At 43.9% G+C, this 24303-nt stretch overlaps 1 protein-coding gene across 3 annotated transcripts in view; it reads right to left on the minus strand.

The window, feature by feature from the left end:
- LOC145346474 (coiled-coil domain-containing protein 102A-like) overlaps positions 1-24303 on the minus strand; it is a 462196-nt gene that overhangs the window by 359484 nt on the left and 78409 nt on the right. For all 3 annotated transcript variants that reach the window (XM_080193782.1, XM_080193783.1, XM_080193784.1), the window contains exon 3: positions 15989-16212. In XM_080193782.1, coding sequence (XP_080049908.1) covers positions 15989-16212 — 224 coding nt within the window. The remainder of the gene's footprint in view (positions 1-15988; positions 16213-24303) is intronic.

Genomic DNA, 24303 nt, shown 5'->3' on the forward strand with positions numbered 1-24303 from the left:
CACATGTATTAATATGCAGTGAAAAGTACTGTTCCTTGCGCGATGTGATCTTCCCGCCCAACCATTGTCAACGAGGTTTTCTGTTGTTCACACTCTCTGCCACCGGGGAACCTGCAGCAGGGTGGGTGGGGGGTGGGGGGGTGGAGGGGGGGGTTGCCCAACAGCGGGACCAGAAGAAGCTGCCAGCTGGAATGGCTGGAAAATCCATTTTTCAGAGGTCCCACATTTGAAAAGCATTCTTGACTGAAAAACCAGATGATTTGTCTTTCTCCTCTTTGTGCTCCTCCTGTTCCTGGTGCTTCATCGCTGCTCACAGAAGAAGCATTACCAGTTTCTCCATTCTCTTCAATGTGGGACTCACACCAGTGAGGCTCTAACCCATTGTCATTGGTACCTCAAGCTGATGTGTTAATATTCCATTGAAATCTCTGAACTCTGTATCCTCTGAAAACTGTGAACCATGTTAGTTTCCAACATAAAATAATGAAAATTGCTCATTTCCTAAATCTCATTCAGTTATAATCTAAAGCAGTTTGTGAAATTGGGCAACATTAGCAACAAAGCTCAGCATATGGACATAAATCCCAATGAAGGTAATACACTGAGTTCCTAATTTTCTTCTGATATACTTGAACCCTCAATGATTTCACAGTAGTTTTTTTTATAATATTTTAAAACACCCCTCCTTTTTAACTAAAGACAGATAGACATGGATGGCACTTAACTCAAGAAGCTCCACATTACTATTTGTTTGAGCCTCACTCATACAAAAGGTAATTAGCACAAATGATGCAGTTTGATGCTTGGCACATATGTTTTAAGTTTATGTTTAAAGTTTATTTATTAGTGTCACAAGTAGGCTTACACTAACACTGCAATGAAGTTACTGTGAAAATCGGCTAGTCAGCACATTGATCGGGTACACTGAGGGAGAAGTTAGCATGGCCAATACACCTAGCCAGCACATCTTTCAGACTGTGGGAGGAAACCAGAGCACCCGGAGGAAACCCACACAGTCATGAGGAGAACATGCAGACTCCACACAGACACCGATCCAAACCAGAAATTCAACCCAGGTCCCTGGTGCTGTGAGGCAGTTGTGCTAACCACTGTGCCAATGTGTACACTGATCTTTCCAAGGAGCATACAAGTTCTAAGGAATTTACTATCCTGATATAAGGAGCAAAATTTCTTTTAAAAATTGACTCGAGGAGAAGGAAGTTGAACAAATCAGTCGGCAGACTCGGAGTTCATTATACTATTGTTATCTTACATTTGACCTCATGAAGTACATTGTTTCATTCAATCACAATAACAAGTCAACATCCAGCTGTTAAAGATTAAGCAGGCAGCAGGTTGGCACTGCTGCCGCACTGTGCCAGGGTCCTACGTTCAATTCTGGCCTTGAGTCACTGTCTAAGTGGAGTTTGCACATTCTTCATGTGCCTGCATGGGTTTCCTTCGGGTGCTTCGGTTTCCTCCCACACTCCAAAGATATGCAGGTTAGGTTGATTGGCCATACTAAATTGACCCTAGTGTCAGGGGACTAGCTAGGGTAAATGCATGGGAAATAGGGCCTGGGTAGTCGGTGCAGACTCAATGGGCCAAATGGCCTCCTTCTGCACTGTAGAGATTCTATGATTAACTGTCAGATTTGCATTTGTAGCGTACATCGTAGCCAGGATAATCCGAGCGTTATGACCTATATTCAACACTTAGCATTATAAGGTTGTTTATGTGTGGCTTTATCACTTGTGGTCTTTGAAGATGTTTTCGAATGTATCCTCTTTTGCTCTGCTTGAAACTACCATCACCACAGGCTGTCACACAGAGACACTCATGCAATGCAACACAAAACAATGTTCACAACCAACTAATAGTTGAGATTCCCACATGGTGGCTTCAAGGGCAGAAGTTAAAAGAAAGACATGAACCTTGATAGCATTTAGCGTCTCTCTGAAATGTATCAAAGGGTTTCATGCACCACAAGTTACTTCCAAAAGCAGTGGCAAATGTCTTTATACACAGCGTGTTCCTGCAAATACCACTGAGACAAATTAATCTGTTATCATGGTGGTGTTGGAGGGTGCACTGTTGCCAGGGGACTGACAGGTCTACCTACTCCTCAAGTAATGTTAACCAGAGTCATTGATTAAAGCAGATAGGGATTGGTGTAAAGCAAAATCTAACAAAGCAGCACTGCATCAGGACAAGACGAGTGTCAGCCCAACATATGAACCCAGTCCTCCAATGGAGCTTGAATGGACAACCTTCCTTGATGTACTCTACATGCACATTTCATGACAAGATTAACAGCAAGGTTACAAGGTTACAGTTACTGTGAAAAAATTTTCATTTAACTGTTCACAGTTCATTTAAGCCTACTTATAATACTAATAAATAAACTTTAAACTTACAGTAGACTTACATCAACACTGCAATGAACTTACTGTGAAAATTCCCTAGTCGACACACTCCAAAGCCTGTACGGGCACGCTGAGGGAGGATTTAGCACGGTCAATGCATCTAACCAGCACGACTTTCAGACTGTAGAAGGAAACAGGAGCACCCCAAAGAAACCCATGCAGACATGGGGAGAATGTGCGAACTCCACACAGACAGTGACCCAAACTGGGAATTGAACCTGGATCCCTGGTGCTGTGAGGTAGCAGTGCTAACCAGTGTGCTAGCATGCTACTCCTTATGGAATAAGTCGGGCAATCTGGCATCCAGCAGTTGATTGCAAAATCAAATTTGTCCTGCTCCTCCACAAACTTTGTCCCACTGGCACAATGCTGAGATTTTGCATTCAAATACACTAAACTGTGAAGTTGTGCCACTTATCTATCAAATACCCACTAAACACACCTGAAAAAGTTGGATTTGTCCTTTCAATTATTATGTGAACTTTTATTGTGTGATTACATGTTAACCTGCCAAAAAATAACCTCTTTGGCACTGGAAGCATAATTTTTAAATTACAAGTTTCATTCCTTCAGGTTTTAATTGTTGTTGGAGATCTTGAAAAGGTTTAAAAACATTTTTTTAAACTTTTCCTTGCTGTCTCTTTTATCCCTCTCCCTAAACTCAATCTTTCTCTTCCTCTTCTTATTTTGAGTGTTGCTGAAACAAAGCATGATGGCCCCTCAATCACTGCTGAAAACAAAATCTGTGCCAGTGTTTAATTCCCATGAGAACCCAAGGATGAAAATACCAATACAATGATGGAGAAATTGGGCCCTAGAGACGATGCAAAACAGGCAATTGCCAGACCATTTTATTTTACCGCTGAAGTCAATTGAAGAGCAGGGTGTAAGATATGCTGCCAATTCATTACTGACTGCCTTGTGGAATTGCCTCAGACCGATTTAGTCCCCAGTGCATCTAACTGTCTACAATCATCCCTCGCCGTATAGGTCAAGAATTGGTGGTGGCAATATTGGTGAATTGCTATGGAGAGTCTCCTGCTTGTCTGATAATTTGCTCAAAGGAATCACCATCTCTCGCCGAAAATGCAGTGACGGCACGGTGGCACAGTGGTTAGCATTGCTGCCTCACAACACCAGGTATCCAGGTTAAATGCTGGCCTTGGGTGACTGTCTGTGTGGAGTTGTATGTTCACCCTGTGTCTGTGTGGGTTTGCTCTGGGTTCCTCCCACAGTCCAAAGATGTGCAGGTTAGGTTGATTGGTTAAATTGCCACTTAATATCAGGGGATTATAGAGGTAGGATGGGACCTGGGTGGGATTATTGTTAATGCAGGCTTGATGAACCAAATGGCCTCCTGCATTGTAGATTCTATGACACATTGCAGTCTGTTTCAGGCCATAATGCCAAATATATCTGGAAATTTCCAGCAAGTCATCGATGTGCCTAAGAGCCCCCTCTGCTCAAAGAGTCGGAGAGGGGTTATGGGACGGGCAGGAGAATTCACATACTCTCGTCTCTTCTGGTATTATACAACAAAGTGGGGAGGCAGTGGCATAATAATGTCATTGGACTTGTAATTCAGAGGCCTAGGAGAAGATCTAGGGACTCAGGTTCAAATCCCACCAGAGTCGATGGTGAAATTTAAATTCAATTTTAAAAATCTGGAATTAAAAGTCTAACAATGACCATGAAATCATTGTCGATTGTCATTAAAAACCCATCTGGTCCACTAATGTCCTTATGGAAGGAAATCTGCCATCCTTACCTGGTCCAGCCTACATGTGACTCTAGACCCCACTGCAAGGTAGTTGATTCTTAAATGCCCTCTGAAGTGAGGGCTGTTAGGGATGAGCAACAAACGCTGACCCAGCCAGTGTAAATGAGTTTTTAAGAATTGCAACATTTATTTGGGGGAAGAGTATGTGGAGGAGTATGTGGTTATGAACCCATGGCGAGTACTTGCTGGTTAAGCCATTTGAAGAGGTCAAAGTGCGGTAACAATAACCACTCTAAACTAGCCAGTAGGTAATATGTTATGTCATGGGTTAATTCAACTTAACCAAGGCGTAAGTATTAGCTGGGAACTGTGCTGTTAGACAGAAAACTCAATGCCATTCCATAGCCAAGAATAGCAGATGGTACAAGACAAAAAGACCCAGTTCACACTATGCCCAAAGTCACCATCCTGAGAAAAACACAAAATACTGCGGGTGCTGGAATCTGAAACAAAAACAGAAAGTGCTGGAAAATTTCAGCAGGTCTGACAGCATCTGTGGAGGGAGAATAGAGCCAATGTTTTGAGTCTGGATGATCCTTCATCATCACAGCCACCCTAAACAGGGTAAAGCCACTTCAAATACACAAGTGCGGTATCTTTCCAATTTTAAGTGCAGGTAAGCAATTCAGGCATACACTGCACCTGACCATCTGACTATTGATTTGAATGGTTGGCAAATGATTCGGGAGGAGTCATTCCATTTTCCAATCTCCTAGTCAGGGTCATCAGAAAATTACATTTTCCATCATAAAATAATCTCAAATTACTGCTCATTTTATCTCCAAGCTTCCATGCTAAACTTAGGAGCATTGCCCTGGAAATGACTGACAAAGAATAATATACAATACATTCACTTGTCTGCTATTTCAACATGTTTAAATCATAGAATCCTACAGTGCAGAAAGATGCCATTCGAGTCTGCACCAACCTCAATCCCACCCAAGCTCTATCCCCATAACCCCATGCATTTACCCTAGCTAACAATTTTATTTTAGCCAATCCATCTACCTCACACATCTTTGTGGGAGGCAAAGCAGAGCAGACCTAAGCAAACACAGGGAGAATGTGCAAACTCCATACAGACAGTGACCCAAGCTGGGAATCGAACCCAGGTCCTTAGCACTGTGAGGCAGCAGTGCTAACCACTGCACCACCATGCAAGGTGAAAAAGGAATATGATATAAGCTCATTAAACACAGCCTTCAATATCATGATGGACCGTGGCTTTTGGAAACCCTATACTATTTCCATTTTTAATATTATCATTGCAGGGAGTGGTACTTAAGCTGTTATCATGACATTTTGTATCACATCTCTCACAGAGAAATTGTGGCACCCCTTTCAGGCTTAACCAACTCACAAAAACCACACTGATACTTGACATATCAAAAGGGTGACTCGTGTTTTCACAGCTGCATGACTGGAAATCCCTATCTAGTGCACAGTGCAGCAAAAAGGTTTACAGGGAAGAGTGGATGCCTCCAAGCGATTATGAAACATCTCTTTCAGGGATTTGCATTGCATAACACAGCTTTAGAATGGAGCTCAAGTAATTTGTAAACTGTTGAATGTTCAAATTCGACACAGCCTGAAACTTATCCCAATGTCAAATGCAAATTCTGGTTGATGTATTGATAGGAGCGGAGGGGAAACAATGGCCTAGTGGTATTATCATCAGACTATGAATTCTGAAACTCAGTTAACGTTCTGGGGATCTGGGTTCAAATCCCACCACAGCAAATGGTACAATTTGAATTCAATAATAAAAAGAATATCGGGAATTAAGAATTCATCAATAATTGTGAAATCGTTATCAGAAAACCCATCTGGTTAACTAATGTTCTTTGGGGAAGGAAATTTGCCACCCTACCATGTGAGTCCAGAATCACAGGACTGAGGTTGATTCTCAACTATCCTCAGGCAACTAGGGATGGGCAATAAACACTGCTCAGCCAACAAGACCCATGTCCCATGAATGAATAAAAAGGACATTTTTATTCCATTGATGAACCACTTTTCGACTGCCAATGACAGGCATCAATAATATCCCTGATCTGAAACGATATGGATGATGCTATGCTTCAATAGCCACTGCTGATGTAGTTTCAAAAAATCATGGATACACCCCTCATTTCCATTCATTAAAAAAACTGAGGCTTTCTCCTTGCAAGAATTCCTTCCCATGGGAGCAAAGAATTATCCATAATCTGCAAAGGATATTATTATTCTGTGATCCTGAAATCTCAGCTCTTAGGATGTTTAGTTGAACAATTCTCCGTCCTATCCGGCCCACAGGTTTTCCCTACCTTGGCCACATCCACCTGATCTGTGCAATAGAGGCTACTTAGTGGTGGGAACCTATGTTGAGTGTCTATATAAGGGCAATACGGCAGACTAAGGGTCATCTGGCCTGGGGGTCCAATTGGGACGCAGATTGGAGAATCAGTCCAGGGGGGTGGAGCTTTTTGGGAGCTCCTTGCAGACAATACTGCCAGTGGCTGCTGAACATTTCTTGTTAATAAACACTTCTTGTGTTCAGGAATGGAGTCTCTAAACCTTTGCTCTTTCCTCAGTCCTGGGACACTGGTGCCAATGTTAGCCTCACTCAAGCCACACTGGCTGAGATGAACAAGGACAGCAGAGACTGACAATCCAACCAGCAGCCTTCCGGGTCTGTGGTGTGTCATTTAACCACACGTATACCTCTTTTTGTCCCGTTTTAGTTCTTTCTTGCCCCGATAGTATTTCATCTGATACTCCAAGGCTGCAGGCAGGACTCCGCCGCAATACTGCCAGTAGCCACCAGGAGGCAATGCAGTGCAATTTAGGGTGATTTCCCCAATAGATTTGCTTTCTTTACCTGTGCTGAAAACCTGACATACAGTTGGCACCATGCCTAAAGGAATAGCAGAATTCAGGAAATTGCTTTATGTGATATGACTGGGATGAAGCCACATTTAATCCTGCAAAGCGCAGCACACTAGTATGCTTCCCTTAATAATGTAGTTGAATTCCCAATTTATCATAGTAAATGTCAATTTCAAAGTATTAATCTGGGGTCATATAAAGATATCAATCAACTACTCTCTTTGAGAGGAGAATTTACTTCATAATTTTGTATGTTTGAAATGAAAGGTTCATTTTTAAGATGTTTCATTTTGTCTCAGAGAGGCCATTGAAAAAATGCCCCTTTTCTCAACAGGAAATAATGGTCACATGGTTCAGCTTTATCAACTTTGACCTGGGCAGGAAGTGTGCAGCCCGAACCATGGTACTGTGCCTCATAGAATCACAGATTCTATGAGGAGGCCATTCAGTCCATCGAGTCTGCACCAACAATACCAAATAGGCCCTATCCTTGTACCCTACATATTTGCCCCACTAATTCCTCTAACCTACGCATCCCAGGACACTAAGGGGCAATTTAGCATGGCCAATGTACCTAACCCGCACATTTTTGGACTGTGGGAGGAAACCAGAGCACCCAGAGGAAATCCATGCAGACACAGGGAGAATGTGCAAACTCCACACAATGACCCAAGCCGGGAATCGAACCCAGGTCCCTGGCGCTTTGAGGCAGCAGTGTTAACCACTGTGCCACTTATTTAGCACAGATATCCAGAAGTAATGTGAAATATTACTGTGGTGATGATTACTCTGTTCAAGTGATAAGATATTGTGAAAATCATCAGGCTCTTTCACTGAAATCAGTTCCGATTTGAGTTCTGGATTAGAAACTCAGTCACCAGCCACTAATTGCTCCAATCTCTACATTATCGATCACGGGTGTCGACAATCAATCAATCAAGTGACGTCAATAATGACGCCATTGAACTGTCAAAGAGATGTTATTTGAGGAAAACTGCAGTGACACTGTCCTTGGAAACTTGTTCAAGGCATAATCTGTACCTTAAAGCAAAAAACCCTGGAAATCTGAAATCAAAATAGAAAGGGCTGAAAAAATTGTCACAGGTCTGGCAGCATTTGTGAAAGTTCCTACCGTTCATACTGACGATATTTCCCCATCCCTCGGCAGTGAACGGCACCATGTTCTCCGACCTTGCTGCAGCGTGGCATGAACGGCAGGTAAGATTGCACCCTATATTTACCATCAATGGCCTCTCATCGAGGGCCGGGATTCTCCCAAAAAATTTCTAAGTCCCCAGTTCGGGTGCAAACAGGAGTAACTCCCGCCAATATTTTCAGCGTTTCCAGAATGAATCTCCAACACTCAGTGCATCACAGAGTGCCCGAGGGGGATTCCCTCTGTGTAATAACTCCACGGAGGTGAAAGTCCCATCACCAAGTTACTTTCTTTACACCATACATCTGTACACAGCCAGTTACTCCCTGCTGAATACAGGCTGGGAGACTGACACACCTCCTTAAAAAGGAGCATGAGGCTCCTTAATTTAACCATCAATTAAAATTCATCAGGTAGTTCACACTCTCGCAAGCCTCATTAGCCTGGCTGAAGTCATCACACTTCTCCTCCCTAAAGTCCAAGGAATCCTCTTGGTTTGCTTCCCTCAGGGGTCTTTTCCTCCGCTTGAGCACCGGGTCAGGATCCACCAACCCAGCCTCTGATGTCGGCAGTGTGTAACAGTTGGGTGCTCGTCTCTTCCGCAGTGACCGCTGGAGGTCTGGTTTCTTGCCCACTTCAGGTGGTAGAGGAATCGCTGCAGTCCCCTGTGTCCATTTCGGACCCTGAGGTCACCATCAAGGGTGCAGAGGAGGCGGTTCTGGATTGTCGAGGGGAACTCTGCTCATCCCTAGGGCTGCAGAGCAGAGTCGGCTCTGGAATGGGTGGAGAGTTTGAGGCCAGGTGTTTCCTTACCACTGCCTCGCCTACGCATACTCGGTAAGATACCAGTCCAGTCCTGGACTCAACTGTTCTGAATACCCAGGTGGGTTCATTTGCATAATTTCTGACCCAAACTCGCTCCCCTGCTTCAAAGTCCCTCTCTTGGTGATGTTGTTATGGCCCCTGCATTGGGCTTCCTGTTGTCTTTCCAACTTTCCTCCCAGGTTTGGCAATAATAGGTTCAGTCTGGTGTGGGGCTGCCCATCAGTAACTCTGCTGGCACAGTTCCCGTGGTGGCATGCAGAGTGATCAAATAACTGCCTTGAGTTTTGTCTCTAATGAAACCACTGGCTGTTTTTTCAACCCGGTCTTTAATGTCTGGACTGCTCGCTCTGCTAGCCCATCTGTTGCCAGGTGATAAGGTGCCGTCTTGATGTGCCAGATCCCATTTGAATTCATAAATTTTATGAAGTCTAGGCTGGTGAACACTGAACCATTATCGGAAACTAATACCTCTGGGATCCCATGCGTTGCGAATGAGGTGCACAGTTTCTCAACAGTTGCCGTCGTATTTGCTGAATTTAGTTTATAGACGGCTAACCACTTGGAATGGGCGTTTATTATCACCAGAAACATGGACCCCATAAACAGGCCTGCAAGATCAACATGGAATCGTGACCATGGTCTGCTTGGCCATTTCCACGGGTGCGGTGGGGCTGCCAGTGGTGCCTTCTGCCCCTATTGGCACTCGTGGCGCTGTCCTACCAGTTTCATTATGTCTGTGTCCAGACCTGGCCACCAGACGTAGCTCCTGGCCAGCATCTTCATTTTTGATTCTCCAGGGTGCCCATGGTGTAGTTTGGCCAGTATTGTCTGATGGCCCTGCCTTGGGATATTGACCCGTGCTCCCCACAGCAGGATCCCATCTTCCACCGTGATCTGCTCTCTCCTGCTTCAGTATGGATGGAACTGTGGACGGACTGGTCTTTCCAGCTGCCCTGAGAGCACCAGGTGCTTTACCTTCGCCAATACAGAGTCTTTCTGTGTCCACTGGCGTATATTGTGTGCATCCACTGGGAGGGTATCCAGAAAGTTTAACGTCATCTCGGTCTCCTCCATTCTGGTGGGGTGTTCAGTAACGGTAGCTGGCTTAAGGTATTGCGTTTGCCACGTTAGTCCCTGGTTGGTGCTCCGATCAATACTGATATGCCACCAGCGATAATGCCCAACGCTGGATCCAGGCTGACGCTATTGGCGACACTGCTTTGTCTGCCTTCAATAAGCCCAGCAAGACGATATGATGTGTTATATCATCAATTTTCACCCATATACATACTGGTGAAATATTTTGACTACAAAGATTGCCGCCAGTCCTTCCTTTTCAATCTGGGCATACCTTCACTCTGCCATTGCCAGGGTCCTGGGGGCATATACTATTGGCCGCTCTTGTCCGTTCTGCCATCTTTGTGCCAGGACTGCGCCCACTCCATATGGGGTCACGTCACAGGTGAGCATAATTCCTTCTTGGGGTCATAGTCTATAAATACATTTTCGGATGAGAGTTGCTGTTTAATTTTCTTGAAAGCCCTGTCCTGGTGGACCGTTCATTCCCAAGTTGGTCCCTTTTTTAACAATTGGGGGAGGTGGGGTGGAATCCAGAATGGAGGCCCTATTCTTTGTGAATTTCCCGTAGTAATGACCATAGCTCCTGGATGGTTGTGGGAGCCGGGACTTCTTTATTACTTGCACCCGATCCTCCAAAGGACGTAGGCCCGACTTATCCACTTTGTACCTGAGGGAAGTCACTTACAGTGCTAAACAGACACATTTCTCCCTTTCAGATGCACTCCCGCTGCTGCAAATCTCCTGAGAACTTCCTCCAGGTTCTGCAGATGATCTGTTCTTGTTTTACCCGTAATGAGGACATCATCTAAGCAAATAGCAACCTGCGGTAACCCCAGTAGGATGCTCTCCATGGTTCTATGGAATATGGCACAAGCTGACGAAACCCCAAAGGGTAATCTTTTATATGGGAAGAGGCTTTTTAGTGTATTTATTGTGGCAAATGATTGCGAATCCTCGTCCAGCCACAGTTGCAGGAATGCGTGGCTCATGTCCAGTTTTGTGAACAGGAGTCCTCCTGCCAACTTTGCGTATAGGTCCTCAATCCTGGGAATTGGATATTTGTTTAGCTGACAGTAACGATATATCGTCTGTTTGGAATCACCGCAAAGGTTTTAAGACTGGAATCACGCCCATTCTGTGAACTGGACCAGTTTTATTATTCCTTCGTGCTGTAATCTTTTGATTTCTGCATCAACCTTTTCCATTAACACAAATGGTACCGGTCGGGCTTTGCAAAACTTTGGGGCAGTCTCCGGGTCGATGTGCAATTTTGCCTTGACTCCTTTAATTGTCCCTAGGCCTTCCTGAGAAACATCCGGATATTTACTCAGGTCCATTTTCCAGCTGGAAGGTATTTGTCCAATCCAGCTGGATCTCTTTTAGCCAATTTTGCCCTAATAGGCTCAGTTCTGAACGTTCCACTACTATTTATGACAGCCTAATTGTTTCCTGTAAGCAACTGGCACATGGGTTTTACCCATCACTTTCAGTGGTTTCCTTGTATAGGTCCTCAGTCTTGCTGAAGTTTTGGTCAGGGCTAAGAGTTGGAGTTGAGTGCGTATCTTGTTAATCGCTGTCTCCTCTATCACTGATACGGCTGCGCCTGTGTCAACCTCCATTAAAGCTGGACATCCATTCAGTCTCACTGACAATTTGATGGGTTCTGATTTTGTCATTGCTATGTACAGTGGCTGTTCTTCGTCAGAGTTAGGGGGAGCTTCCAGGTTGTGCGTTCTCCTATCCCTCGCCTACATATTCTTTTCAGCCATGTTGGTTTAGAAGATTTGCTTCTCCACTGTGCATCCTGACATTGGTGATCATAGTGATGTCATGTCAGGTGGGGCTTTACAGGAATTGCTGTCACTCTGGGCTTAACCTGACCTTGTCTAGGTGCGGCTCTATAGGTGGACTTGTATCCGAATCCTTCTGGAAGGCCGTTATGTAATGGCCTGCCCTGTAGTGGTAGTCCCCTAACCAAGTCTCCCTGGTGTTGGCCTCTACCTCCATCAGGATACCTTGGAGCTCACGTGCTCCACTTGCCACTTTTTCTAATGACAAGGCCAGCTGTAATGCTTGTTTACAGTCCAGCTGGGCCTCCGCCAACAGGCATTTCTGTACAGTCATATCATTAATTCTGCACACCAATCAGTCTCGGAGCATCTCATTCAGCGTCCTCCAGAATTCACAAGCCTCCGCCAGACATCTTAGCCTTGCTAGGAAACTGGTGACTATAACTCCACATTTAGAGAAGCGGGGAGTCAAAGATACCTCCGCAGGATCAAGGGTGGCTTTGGGTCACAATATTCTTGAATTAAGTTCCAATTCTTGGAAGGACTTTGTGTCCGGTGCCTCCAGGAAAGTTAAACTGCGCATAAATGCAAAAGCTGCTGGTCTACACGCAGTCAGCAGGATAACTCCTTGCTTCTCATCTGAGGTTACGTTGTTTGACCTTTCCTTTCCACATATTGGGCCCAGTCCTCCACTGCCTGGTTAAAAGAGTTCAATTTCTCAACTCTCAACAATAGTTTACCCTCAATATATGTGCTGTGGTTCAGCAAGGTCCTTCAGGTCATTCCTTTTCCCTCAGTAATAACTCTACAGAGGCGAAAGTCCCAACACCAAGTTACTTTATTTACACTATACATCTGTACACAGCCAGCTCTCCAGATACTCCCTGCTGAATGCGGGCTGGGAGTCTGACACACCTGCTTTAAATAGGGAGCATAAGGTTCCCTGATTTAACCATCAATTAGGGCTCATCAGGTAGTTTATACTTTAGCAAGCCAATCTCATTAGCCTGGCTGAAGTCAAGAGGCAGGCTGGCAGCATAGCGATGAGGTGGTCACTGCATACGTGCCGATCTGTCAGAGCAGAGATTGCGCATACCCAGTGGCCCCACAGGCCCCCATTGCCGGTGTCCTGATCGCTGGCCAATCCTGTAACCGCACCCCACCACTACTTCCTTCCAACCAGCCCCCCCCCCACCCCCATCACTGGCCTCCTGGACATCCCCAGGCAAGCTCCGAGGTCCCCCTCCATGCCTGGCCAACTCTGCTATCCTCAACACCTCCCCCCCGCATCCCGCCAATCTCTCGATTCCTACCCCCCCTCAAAAGCCCTGACACACCAGCAAACCCGACCCTCACCAGTCCTGGATCCACGAATGAAATTAAAATTTAGGTTTCCATATGGTAATCAGCTCCATGCCAATTTCCGGTGCAGAGTAGATTACACTGGAAATCTTTGGCTGGGAGACATACGGAGGTCCAGGTGCCCAATGGGAAGCCCGCGAAACGGCCTCTGCTGACGTGTCCCGCAACACAGCAGGCTTGGAAAATGACCCCGAGATCTTTTGCCAGAGCCTTTTAATATTCATTTCTGCAAAAAAACAAGATCACTCTGCAAGAAAAACAAAACTGTGAAAGTTTTGTGCCACTTTACTGCTCACTAATTTGTGTGAACAAAATACTTCAAAAGAATTTGCGATAGGTTTCACTCAGTAGTGCTCAGATCTGAAAGAAAATCTGGGAGAGGAATAAGGGATCCCAATTTCCCAACCTCACCTGCAGCTGGGATTCACCGGTCACGCTGCAGTGAATGAAGATTTGGCTGAGCCCCAAATGCTCTGGAAGACCCTGCGCCAGGAAGGGCAGGAAAATTTCAGCCACGGATACAAAACTTTGTACTGGTAGAAGCATCAAGTCGGAAATGCATATCATTTTCCCATCGTTGGAAAAACACTATTTAACTTATGCATGCTTCTGACTTCCAATATCCTTGGTAAGAGAACACGAAAAGCCAGGTTATGCATGATGAGTCTTCAAAGAATGAAATGTTTCCCTTTATAAGACAGAAATTCCAATGTTCCCAGACTTCATTCACATGCCACACAGCAAATTAAGAACAGGATAAAAAAACAAAAGCTAGAAATCAGCATGCCTGGCATCTTCCACAGGGAGATAAACAGAGTTTAGGGGTTCAATTTTAAACCCAAATGCATGAGCTTTGAATGAGTTAAACTCTTGCCCAATGTGTTAGAATCTCCATAGAGACCATTATAAAGATATGTGAATTCCCAATGACTGATTCAAAGGATCACACAACAACATTTCAAGTTTTAAGACCTTAGCTGTAACACGCAACTGAAAGCAACATTAATTATTTGGCAACTTATAACTTAAACTACAGATAAAATCCCCCCATGTGACTGTTAACACAACTGACAATTCCCCACCCCAGTTACACATCACATTTCCCTTACATGGACACTTTGGCCGGAATGTTATGGCTATTCACGTCAGTCCAGTTTTCTTATCCCGCTGCACTGAATGGGGATTTGGCTGGATGCCAAATTCTCCGACTTCGCTGCAGCAGGAGTGTGGTGTCAATGGCTAGTAAGAGTGCACCCTACATTTTACTAGAGCCAGTCCAAAGTTATTCCCTGCTCCCCATGGCCTGCTTCCTCTTTCCCTTCCCAGCCAGGAACTTCTAATCCCAGAACTGACTTTCCACAGTGATGTCAATACTGAAAATTCTTTCTTCCAGCCCAAACTAGGTGAATCTTCCAGCCCCCTTCAACACCAAATAAATTTGGCCTCCTCAATCTGAACAGGAGCTCCCACCCACATTCTTTATGGTGAACAATAGGATGAGCATTTTCTCTGCTTCAGGTACTAGACTAGCTCCTGTTTCTACCTCCTGCTCTCTCGCATTCTTGCAAACTGACTTATGGCTGTGATGTTCAGTGATATCTTACGAAACCCTTATGATACTACAATGGCTTGCTATAGACTCTTCTTTTCCCAAAACTCATCTCCATGGCATGATGAATCACACGGGCCCATGTAGAAATGCTAATGAGCTGCTTTCTACACTTCCAACAAAATTCTATTTTATAATTTAATAGACAGTTTAAAGAATAACAGTTTACAAAACCTGACAGTCCTGATACCTCCCTGTGAAATGTGGAGAGTATTGGCTGGATTTTAACTTCTGAGATGGATACTTCAGTTTGGGACCAGGATGTGTAAATTAGGTGGATTAGCCATGGTAAATACATGGGTTTACAGGGATGGAGTAGGGGAGAGGGCCTGGGTAAGGTATCAGAGAGTTGGTGTGGGTTTGATGGGCCAAATGGCCTCTCCTGCACTATATTGACTCTATGAAAGTGGGATCTGAAGGATGTAGGAGCAGCACTTATACGTCTGGATCCACAGAATACTCCTAGGTCTGTGCAAGTCCAGCCCTTCGCCTCTATACCATCCAATGAGCAGGTTGTTCTGACTTTTCAATCAGCCCTTGCTTAACAATGGGTATTATAATACTCAAAATGGCCCAATCAGATCATGGAGCTACCAAACCAAACCAGCCATGACATTCTGATGCCAGGTTTGGATTGTCCATTAATCTGTTGACCAGCTCAGGTGACCTTCCTCACATTTAAAAGTTCTCAATGCGAGGAGTAAAAATTGACATGCCTCACTACAGCAGGATCGGAGAATCCCAGCTGAAATAATTCCTCAAAGGCCAGTGTCCCTTCACCAGATTACCTTTATTTACAAATTTAATTCCGCTCCTAGAGCTTCTAGTACACTTCCAGAATCTGGAGTGAGAGTGGACCTGACACTCCCATATTTATATCCAGGTGAGGTGCCCTAATTGGGTAGGCAATTAGGGCCTCAATCATATTCCAAGAATCCAACCTCATGGGCCTTGTTGAGGTCTTTACAGCCCGCCCTGCCCCTCCCCATAAGTCTGAGGAACCACAAATTCCCACTGCGTGAGCTGCAGTTTCTTGGAAGTTCAACTCTCATCTTTAAATACAGCAATAATATTACTAAATCTTTCACCTACTCTCTTTCCTTCTGGAGTATTTTTTGCGACTCATCCAGGCGAAACTGTAAGGCCATGGTTTTCATGGTGTCATTTTCAAAGGCTTGTATGGTGTCCTCCAGTAGCAGCGTGGATCTTGCTGAGCAAGTGGTCGAACGGCACCAGCTCAAGGTGGCAGAAGATTCCAGATCTTGTCCTTCTCCATGCTGCTTATCTCTCAGCATATTTTCAATTATATCGAAACCCTAGGGACAGACCACATCAACTCTTTAAAATGTTAAAGCCACGTGTGACATGAGTAATGCAGACATCTGTGTTTTAAGTAATACAGCTTTGCTGGAAACTTTCCCCCAAGTACTGGAAAGGAACTTTTCCAAGTATTTGTAATCCTTGATTCCGCTTTGTCTCAGGAAATGGCTTTATAAGGTGCACCATGTGTGAGTCATATCTTCTGAGGGACCTTGTCAATAATTCGACCTCAATTTAAGTTTATTTATTACTGTCACAAGTAACATATTAACACTGCAACTATGTTACAGTGAAAACTCCCTAATCACCACACTCAGGCGCCTTTTCGGGTACACTGAGGGAGAATTTTTTAGTGCGGCCAATGCACCTAACCAGCACATCTTTCAGACTGTGGAAGGAAACCAGGCCACCCGGAGGAATCCCATGCAGGCATGGGGAGAACATGCAGACTCCGCACAGGCAGTGATCCAAGCTAGGAATCGAATCTGGGTCCCTAGCACTGTGAGGCAGCAGGGCTAATCACTATGTCAGTGAGTCGCACTATGCTAAACTATAGTTCTCAAAAGCCGTCATGGGCCTTTGCAAATACCACATCAAAGTGGGAAATGACTGTAAAATATATGCCTGTTGCCCAATGGTCATTCTGATGAGAATGAGCTGAGCTGAAAGAGTACAGCCGGTCTCATACACCCTGCCACTGCTGCCAGCAAGAACGGAGATTTGGCACTCAACCAAATCTCCACTCACTGCAGCAGGACTGGAGAATCTCTGTTGAAATAATTCCTCAAAGGCCGGTGTCCCTTCAGCAGATTACCTTTATTTACAACTTAATTCCACTCCTGGAGTTTCGGATACACAGTTAGAAACTGGAGTGAGAGTGGACCTGACACTCCCATATTTATATACAGCTAAGGCGCCCTAATTGGGTAGGCAATTATGACTTCAGTAAGGGGGCTCATACTCAAATGCCCAATCTCATGGGCCTCATTGATGTCATTATACCAGCCACGGGTGAGGCTGGAGAATTCCGCATACAATAGATAAGACCTTTGTGTGATGCAACTGACATTAAATTTGGCATGCCAACTACGACCCTCACCAACGCTTACAGATGCACCATAGAAAGCATTCTTTCAAGTTGTATCACAGCTTGGTATGGCTCCTGCTCTACCCAAGTCTGCAAGAAACTACAAAATGTAGCCCAATCCGTCACTCAAACCAGCCTCCCGTCCATTAATTCTGTCTACACTTGCTGCTGCTTCGGAAAAGCAGCCAACATAATTAAGGACCCAACACACCCTGACATTCTCTCCTCCATCAGAACAAAGATACAGAAATCTGAGGTTATGTACCAACCGACTCAAGAGCAGCTTCTTTCCTGCTGCCATCTGACTGTTGAGTGGACCTACCTCGCACTGAGTTGATCTTTCCCTACGCCCTAGCAATGACCGTAACACTGCATTCTGCACTCTCTCCTTTCCTTCTCTATGAATGGTGTGCTTTGTCTGTATAGCACGGAAGAAACAGTATTTTTCACTGTATACTAATACATGTAACAATAATAAATCAAATCAAATCAGAAAGAATGTCAGGCTTGGAGAGCAGACAATTAATGAGGCACTTCAGAGGAGTTCTTTTACCCTGTGTCAAACATCTACACTTTGCTTAGTACATCTTTTGTAATTCTTGACAACTTACAGAACTATAGACTGTATTATTCCATTAAATTAATTCATAAAATCAATTCACCAGCAGGAATTCCAGTGTTTTTTCTTTAAAACACACTACCATGATCTCCATTCCACCCTGCATCTTTCTGATGCACAACTCCATTGCTTTCTTACGAAAGAAAATGTGGCTTAAATTTCCTATTAACATTTGCCCCCTTTCATTTTGAACCAGGTCTCTTGGTCCTCAATTCCTGTGCTGAAAAGAAGAGGTTCTTTTTACCTCTCTATTCTCCATAAAAACCTCTTTATTGCGGTGTTCTGATGAAATTATTGACTCAAAATGTGAACCAAACCCACCCAATGTGAAACCAGGGGGTAAGAAACAGGTTTTGCACCTCACTCAATGTTACTTCAATGGAGAGTAAAACTGCGTGGGACATAAAACCAGAACCGCACCCAATCCAGTCAGCTTTGAAGAGGATTTGATTCGAATTGCCTCCAATCCACTACCCCTCCTGCTGAATGTTCTAGAGTTTTCTGTGTTTATTTCCAATTTCCAGCATCTTCGCAACACCTTGATTTTGTCTCCATACAGCATCCTGTGATCCTGCCCAGTTGAAGATAGTGAAGATCCAGAATAGACAACCTTTGCGTGTGGCTCAGAAATAACTGTCCTTCTCTGAACATCTGTTAAAAATTCTGCATCTTCACTCTAATCAGATGGCCAGAACTGAATACTGTTCTTGACAATGCAACTCAATGAATATATATTTGTTTTTTTTTATTTTATTCATGGGATGTGGGCATCACTGGCTGGCCAAATTTATTGCCCATCCCTAATTGTCCTTGAACTGAGAGGCTCGGTTGACCATTTTAGAGGATAGATAACAGTCAACCACATCGCTGTGGGTCTGGAGTCACATGTAGGCCAGACCAGGTAAGGGCATCGGATTTCCTCCCCTAAAGGACATTAATGAACCAGATGTGTTTTTATAGTTGACAATGGTTTCATGGTCATCTTTTAATTTCAGATTTTCATTGAGTTCAAGTTTCATCATTTGCCATGGTGGGATTCGAACCCAAGTCCCCAGAGGATTATGAATTACTTTCCAGTAACAATATCACTACTCCATCGCCTCCCCCACAATATCATTATATTATTAAGGATCTATAAGTATCTGAAAGAATATCAACATCCACATTTAACCAGTAACTACTTTTTATAAACAAAGTTGCTGCAATGGGGGCAGCATGGTGGCACAGCGGTTAGCACCATTGCCTCATAGCACTAGGGACTGGAGTTCGATTCCCAGTTTGGGTTACTGTCTGTGCGGGGTCTGCATGTACACCCCGTGCCTGCATGGGTTTATTCTGGGTGCTTCGGTTTCCTCCCACACTCCGAAAGACGTGCTGGTTAGGTGTTCATATGACTAACTACAGAATTGCATTTAACACAAGATGCGCATCTTAGGAGGACTGGCCATGCTAATTTGCCTCTTAGTGTCCAAAGATGCATAGGTTAGGTGGATTAACCATAGTAAATATGTAAGATTTCGGGAATAGGGCGGGGGCAGTTGCAGAGTGGCTGAGTAAGATGATCTTTCAGGTGAGTCAGTGCAGACTCGATGGGCTGAATGGCCTCTGCGCTATAGGGATTCGGTGGGACTCCCCACCATGATGGCAGGGAGGATCATTTTCTAGCCAGTGACTGAGTCCACCAGTGCAGTCATTAAATTCTAGAGAAGGATCTCTGCCCTCCCTCCCACTTCTTGCAAGATTATGCATTTGCAAGAGTTGTTGAGGAACTCACCTATATTTCCATTACAAGGTCTCAACGTCAGCAGCCAGCAGATGGCATGAGGTCTGCTGAATGTCTTTTAAAATGGCCAAACCTTGATGAGACCAAGGCAATTCACTGATTACCTTATTTTACAAGACTCCAGGCTTCCCTCGAAGCTGAAGATGTTTATCCTCAACTTCAGAGAAGGTTACGGAGCCACTTCTCAGGGGCCATATGAGGAAGGGTGACAGCAGCCCACCCCAAACAGGAACGTTACCCTGTCCCCAGAATTTGAGATATGTTTGTGACCATTGGTAAAATGGGGTTCTGTTCTGCCACACTTACACAGTTGAATTTCAGGACCTAACTCTTCATTGACATCCCAACATTCAGTGATAATGGAGTAAATTGCCTCATAATCCAAAACAGTAGGGAGAAATTGCTGATGTAGATGCAGCAAAACTGCCAAGAGATTCATACATGAAGATTAGGATTCCATCCAGAAAACTGCCTATAAATTACCAAGGCAATAGGAGCTCTTTTTCAATTCTATGCAACTGGGGAGAGTAATCATATGCCTTTTTGCAGTTTAATGTTGATAAGTTTATTATTAAAAAGTTCTACTGAATAAACAGCACAGAAATGAGGCAGCACCACAACATAGCTTGCCTCATAGTTTTTAAACCAAAGTCTGTTCTTGTAATATACAACAGAAATGTAGATCCAGTTCTTACACAATTTTCATGCATTCATTATTACCAAAGTGAGGTAACTATTAAATACATCAAGAGGACTAGAATACAAAAACAAGGAATGTACTGCTGAGGCTGTATAAGACTCTGGAGAGACCACATTTAAAATATTGCAAGCAATCTTGGGCCACATATTTAACAAAGAATGTGCTGACCTTGGAGAGGGTCCAGGGGAGGTTCACAAGAACGATCCCAGGAATGAAAAGCTTGACTTATGATGAGCATCTGAGGACTTTGGTCTGTACTTGATGAAGTTTCAAAGGATGAGGTGGGATCTCATTGAAACTTTCAGAATACTGAAAGGTCTGGATAGAGTGGACGTGGGGAAGATGTTTCCATTAGCAGGAGAGACTACGACCTGTCTCAGAGTAAAGAGACAACCCTTTAGAACTGAGATGAGGAGGAATTTCTTGGAATTCGTTGCCACAGAAGGCTGTGGAGGCCAGGTCATTGAGTGCACTTAAGTCAGAGATAGGTGGGTCCTTGATTGGTAAAGGGGTGGCAGAAAAGCTGGAGAATGGGGTTGAGAAACCTATCAGCCATGATTGAATGACGGAGCAGACTCGATGGGCTGAATGGCCGAATTCTGCTTCTATATCTTATGGCCTTATTATCTCAAGACTTTAGCAAGACAAGCCCACAGGCAGCACAGTGCATATCATATTTGCCAGTTGTTCTCCTTTAATATCATCATCAAATTTAATAAAATTCTTCATAGCAATGTTAAAATCATTAAAATTAATGGAAAACAAAGAGCTCTTGTACAGACTCTCCTCTGTAAAAATTCATTCTTGTTGTCTTTATACACTCTGCAAATTTTTCTAACAAAAATCAATTCAATTGGCCAGTCAACTTGTCATTTATAAATCCATCATGAATATTCCTGGTTAGCCACACCTTCAACCCAAGTGTTCATTAATTTCATCCATTATTATGGATACATGGAGGCTGAGGACCTGAGGGAACTTAGACAAGATGGTAGTGCAGTGGTTAGATCTCTGGACTAGTAATCTAGAGGCCCATGCTCATGTTCTGCAGACATGGATTCAAATCCCACTATAGTAACTGGTAGAATTAACATTCAATTAATAAATATGGAATATAAACCAAGCCTCAGTAATGCTGCCATGAAACTGTCCTTGACCAAAATTTAGAAAAATATCCATTTGCTTCACTAATGTGCTTTAGGGAAGGAAATTTGAAATTATCTACCATACATGTGACTCCTGACCCAGGGCAATGCAGTTGACTCTTAATTGCCATCTAACTTGCCCCAGCAAGCCACTCATTTTCAAGGACAATTGGGAGTGGGCAACTAATGTTGGTTATGTCAGCTACAACTACATCCCATGAAAGAAATTTTTAAAAGCTCAGTCATTGAGTTTTACAGGTGAGAAAGAAGTCCTTCGGTTCATCGTGTCTGCACAGGTCTCTTGATGTAATTCCAGTCGGAGAATGGTGAATTTCCTTTGCAATTTTTCCTCGTCTGCCCACAACTGAGGTTAGATTACATTCAAATAGATGGAAACAGAAACATGCAGCAGGGTGGCGCAGTGGTTCGCACTGCTGCCACACAGCGCCAGGGACCCAGGTTCAATTCCGGCCTTGGGTGACTGTCTGTGTGGAGTTTGCAGATTGTCCCCTGTAACTGCCTGAGTTTCTTCCAGGTGCTCCAGTTTCTTCCCAAAGTCCAAAGATGTGCAGGTTAGGTGGAATGGCCATGCTAAATTGGCCCTTAGTGTAGGTAAGGTGGATTAGGAGTTACGGGGATCGGCGGGCAGGTGAGCAGGGGGTATTTTGTAGGATGCTTAATCAATGTAGACTCAATGGGCCTTAATGGCCTCTTTCTGAATTGTAGGGATTCTACGAATCTATGCCTCTTGGCCCAATTAGTATTTAAATTCCATTCTAACTACCTCATCCTACCCTGACCAGATCTGTCTATTCCCATGTCTCTCATGCATGGCAAGATGAACCGATCCATACTTTTGTTTCCCTTTCTGTTTCTGGAGAAAAGGCACCAGACCGTTTGCCACCCTTCTTTGGTACAGTTCCCACGTTCAAAGGTCTTACAGACAATTTATAATAGATAACAATGTTTGAAATTTTAAATATTTCACTGAAGCAATTTTTCTCCCTCTATAAATTCACAGCAATTTTACAGGTGGACCTTGCCCACTATGATCCAGTATTTTTATTGACAATCCGCCTTTTTCAGAGTTGCATGACCTAACACTTCACTGGGTTAACTCTGTGCTGTGAAACAGCTCTCTTCTGGATTGGTAGAATATTAAATACTCTTTTAAAGCTAAAGCAAATAACATTTATTTATACTGGAACCAGTTTTAGAGTTTATTTATTGGTGTCACAAGGAGGCTGACATTAATTCTACAATGAAGTTACTGTGAAAATCCCACATCCAATAAAAATATTGAAATCAAATACAATGTAAATATAATAATATAGAATCAAAGTTTCCAATAATCATTTTGGTAAGTTTGGATTGGCAAAACCCTCTTATGCTCAAACTTTTCATTTTCGTGTCTCACTAATTGATTTATATATATAACAAATAAGTCTTGTGTTATGACTAGAAATTTCCTCAGGAGTGCTCCCACTACATCAACCTTGTTTAACGTGGAGTGGTGGTCCAATGCATGTAATGGCTTCCCTCACTGACTGAGCTCAGAACTGTTAAACCAAAAACCTTTGCAGTTTAAGCTACCAATCCATCACAGCCATTATTGCACAAAAATCTCCAATATTCCTATTCCCAGCAAGAGGAAGTAAAGACTCGCCAATATTACGGTTCTTTTCAGATGGATTCTGAGATGAAACTTAATAATGTGATAATTAAAAATGCTAATGACCAAGTTCGACCCACTTCTCCCATGGGGAGGGCAAGAATGCAGAGAACGGGGATCAAACTTCCTGTTGGCACCAATCCAATCCACACTTGCCGCACAGCTAACTAAGCCAACCAGCACCCCAACATCCACCACCCCCCCCCCCCACACCTCATCAAGGAGGCCAAATTGCTGTGCATGTTTACATGTGTGTTGTATGCTGGAGATATGGGTAATGATGGTAGGGGCTCCAACATTCAGCTGAACTGCAACTTCTCCCGCTCTTACCACCTGCCATTGGTGTATGTTGGTACACACACTGTTTGGCCACATTATGAATGCATCTGTCTTAACCAACAAGGCCTACGGTAGGGCTTCAACCTCAAGCTTCTGGCTCAGAGACTCACGGTGCCACAAGACTCAAATGACTAATTACAGCATTACATTTAACACAAGTCTTTAAGAGAACCCTGAGCCCCAATTTTCAGCTGGGACAAACTCGGGGGGGGCAAAATGGGTTTCACAAGATTTTGCTGGAGTATTTCACCAGTGGCAGGACACTGATGGCATCAATGGGGCTTGGTTTTCATATTTAAATGTGGCCCTTAACCTGCCTACGGCCAGTGGCATGCTCATTGCTAGAAAGGGTTAAAATAACACACATGGAAAAACTGCATGAATGTAGCAACTTTCACCCAGATGCCATTTTAAATTCCTCCGAACTCAAGTGGACTAGGTTAAATTGTTTTGTCAACATGCGCCGTATCTTATCAAAAAAGATTACCCAACATCCATGATGATGAACAATACTTAGTGTTTAAAGGTATAGGGATAAATCACTGCTTACAACTCTAGGCATCCATTATCAATTCAAAACACTCAACAGAAGCAATATTTCATGAACAAGTGGGTGTATCTACACCACGTGGACCGCAGCAGCTCAGGAAGTTGGCTCACCACTACCTTCTCAAGGTTAGCAATAAGCAATAAATGCTGGTCTAGCCAGTGACACCCACATCCCCATAATGGATAAATTAAA

The sequence above is a fragment of the Carcharhinus amblyrhynchos genome, chromosome 8 (genome assembly GCF_965287045.1).
Source record: "Carcharhinus amblyrhynchos chromosome 8, sCarAmb.v2.hapA, whole genome shotgun sequence".
Lineage (NCBI taxonomy): Eukaryota > Metazoa > Chordata > Chondrichthyes > Carcharhiniformes > Carcharhinidae > Carcharhinus > Carcharhinus amblyrhynchos.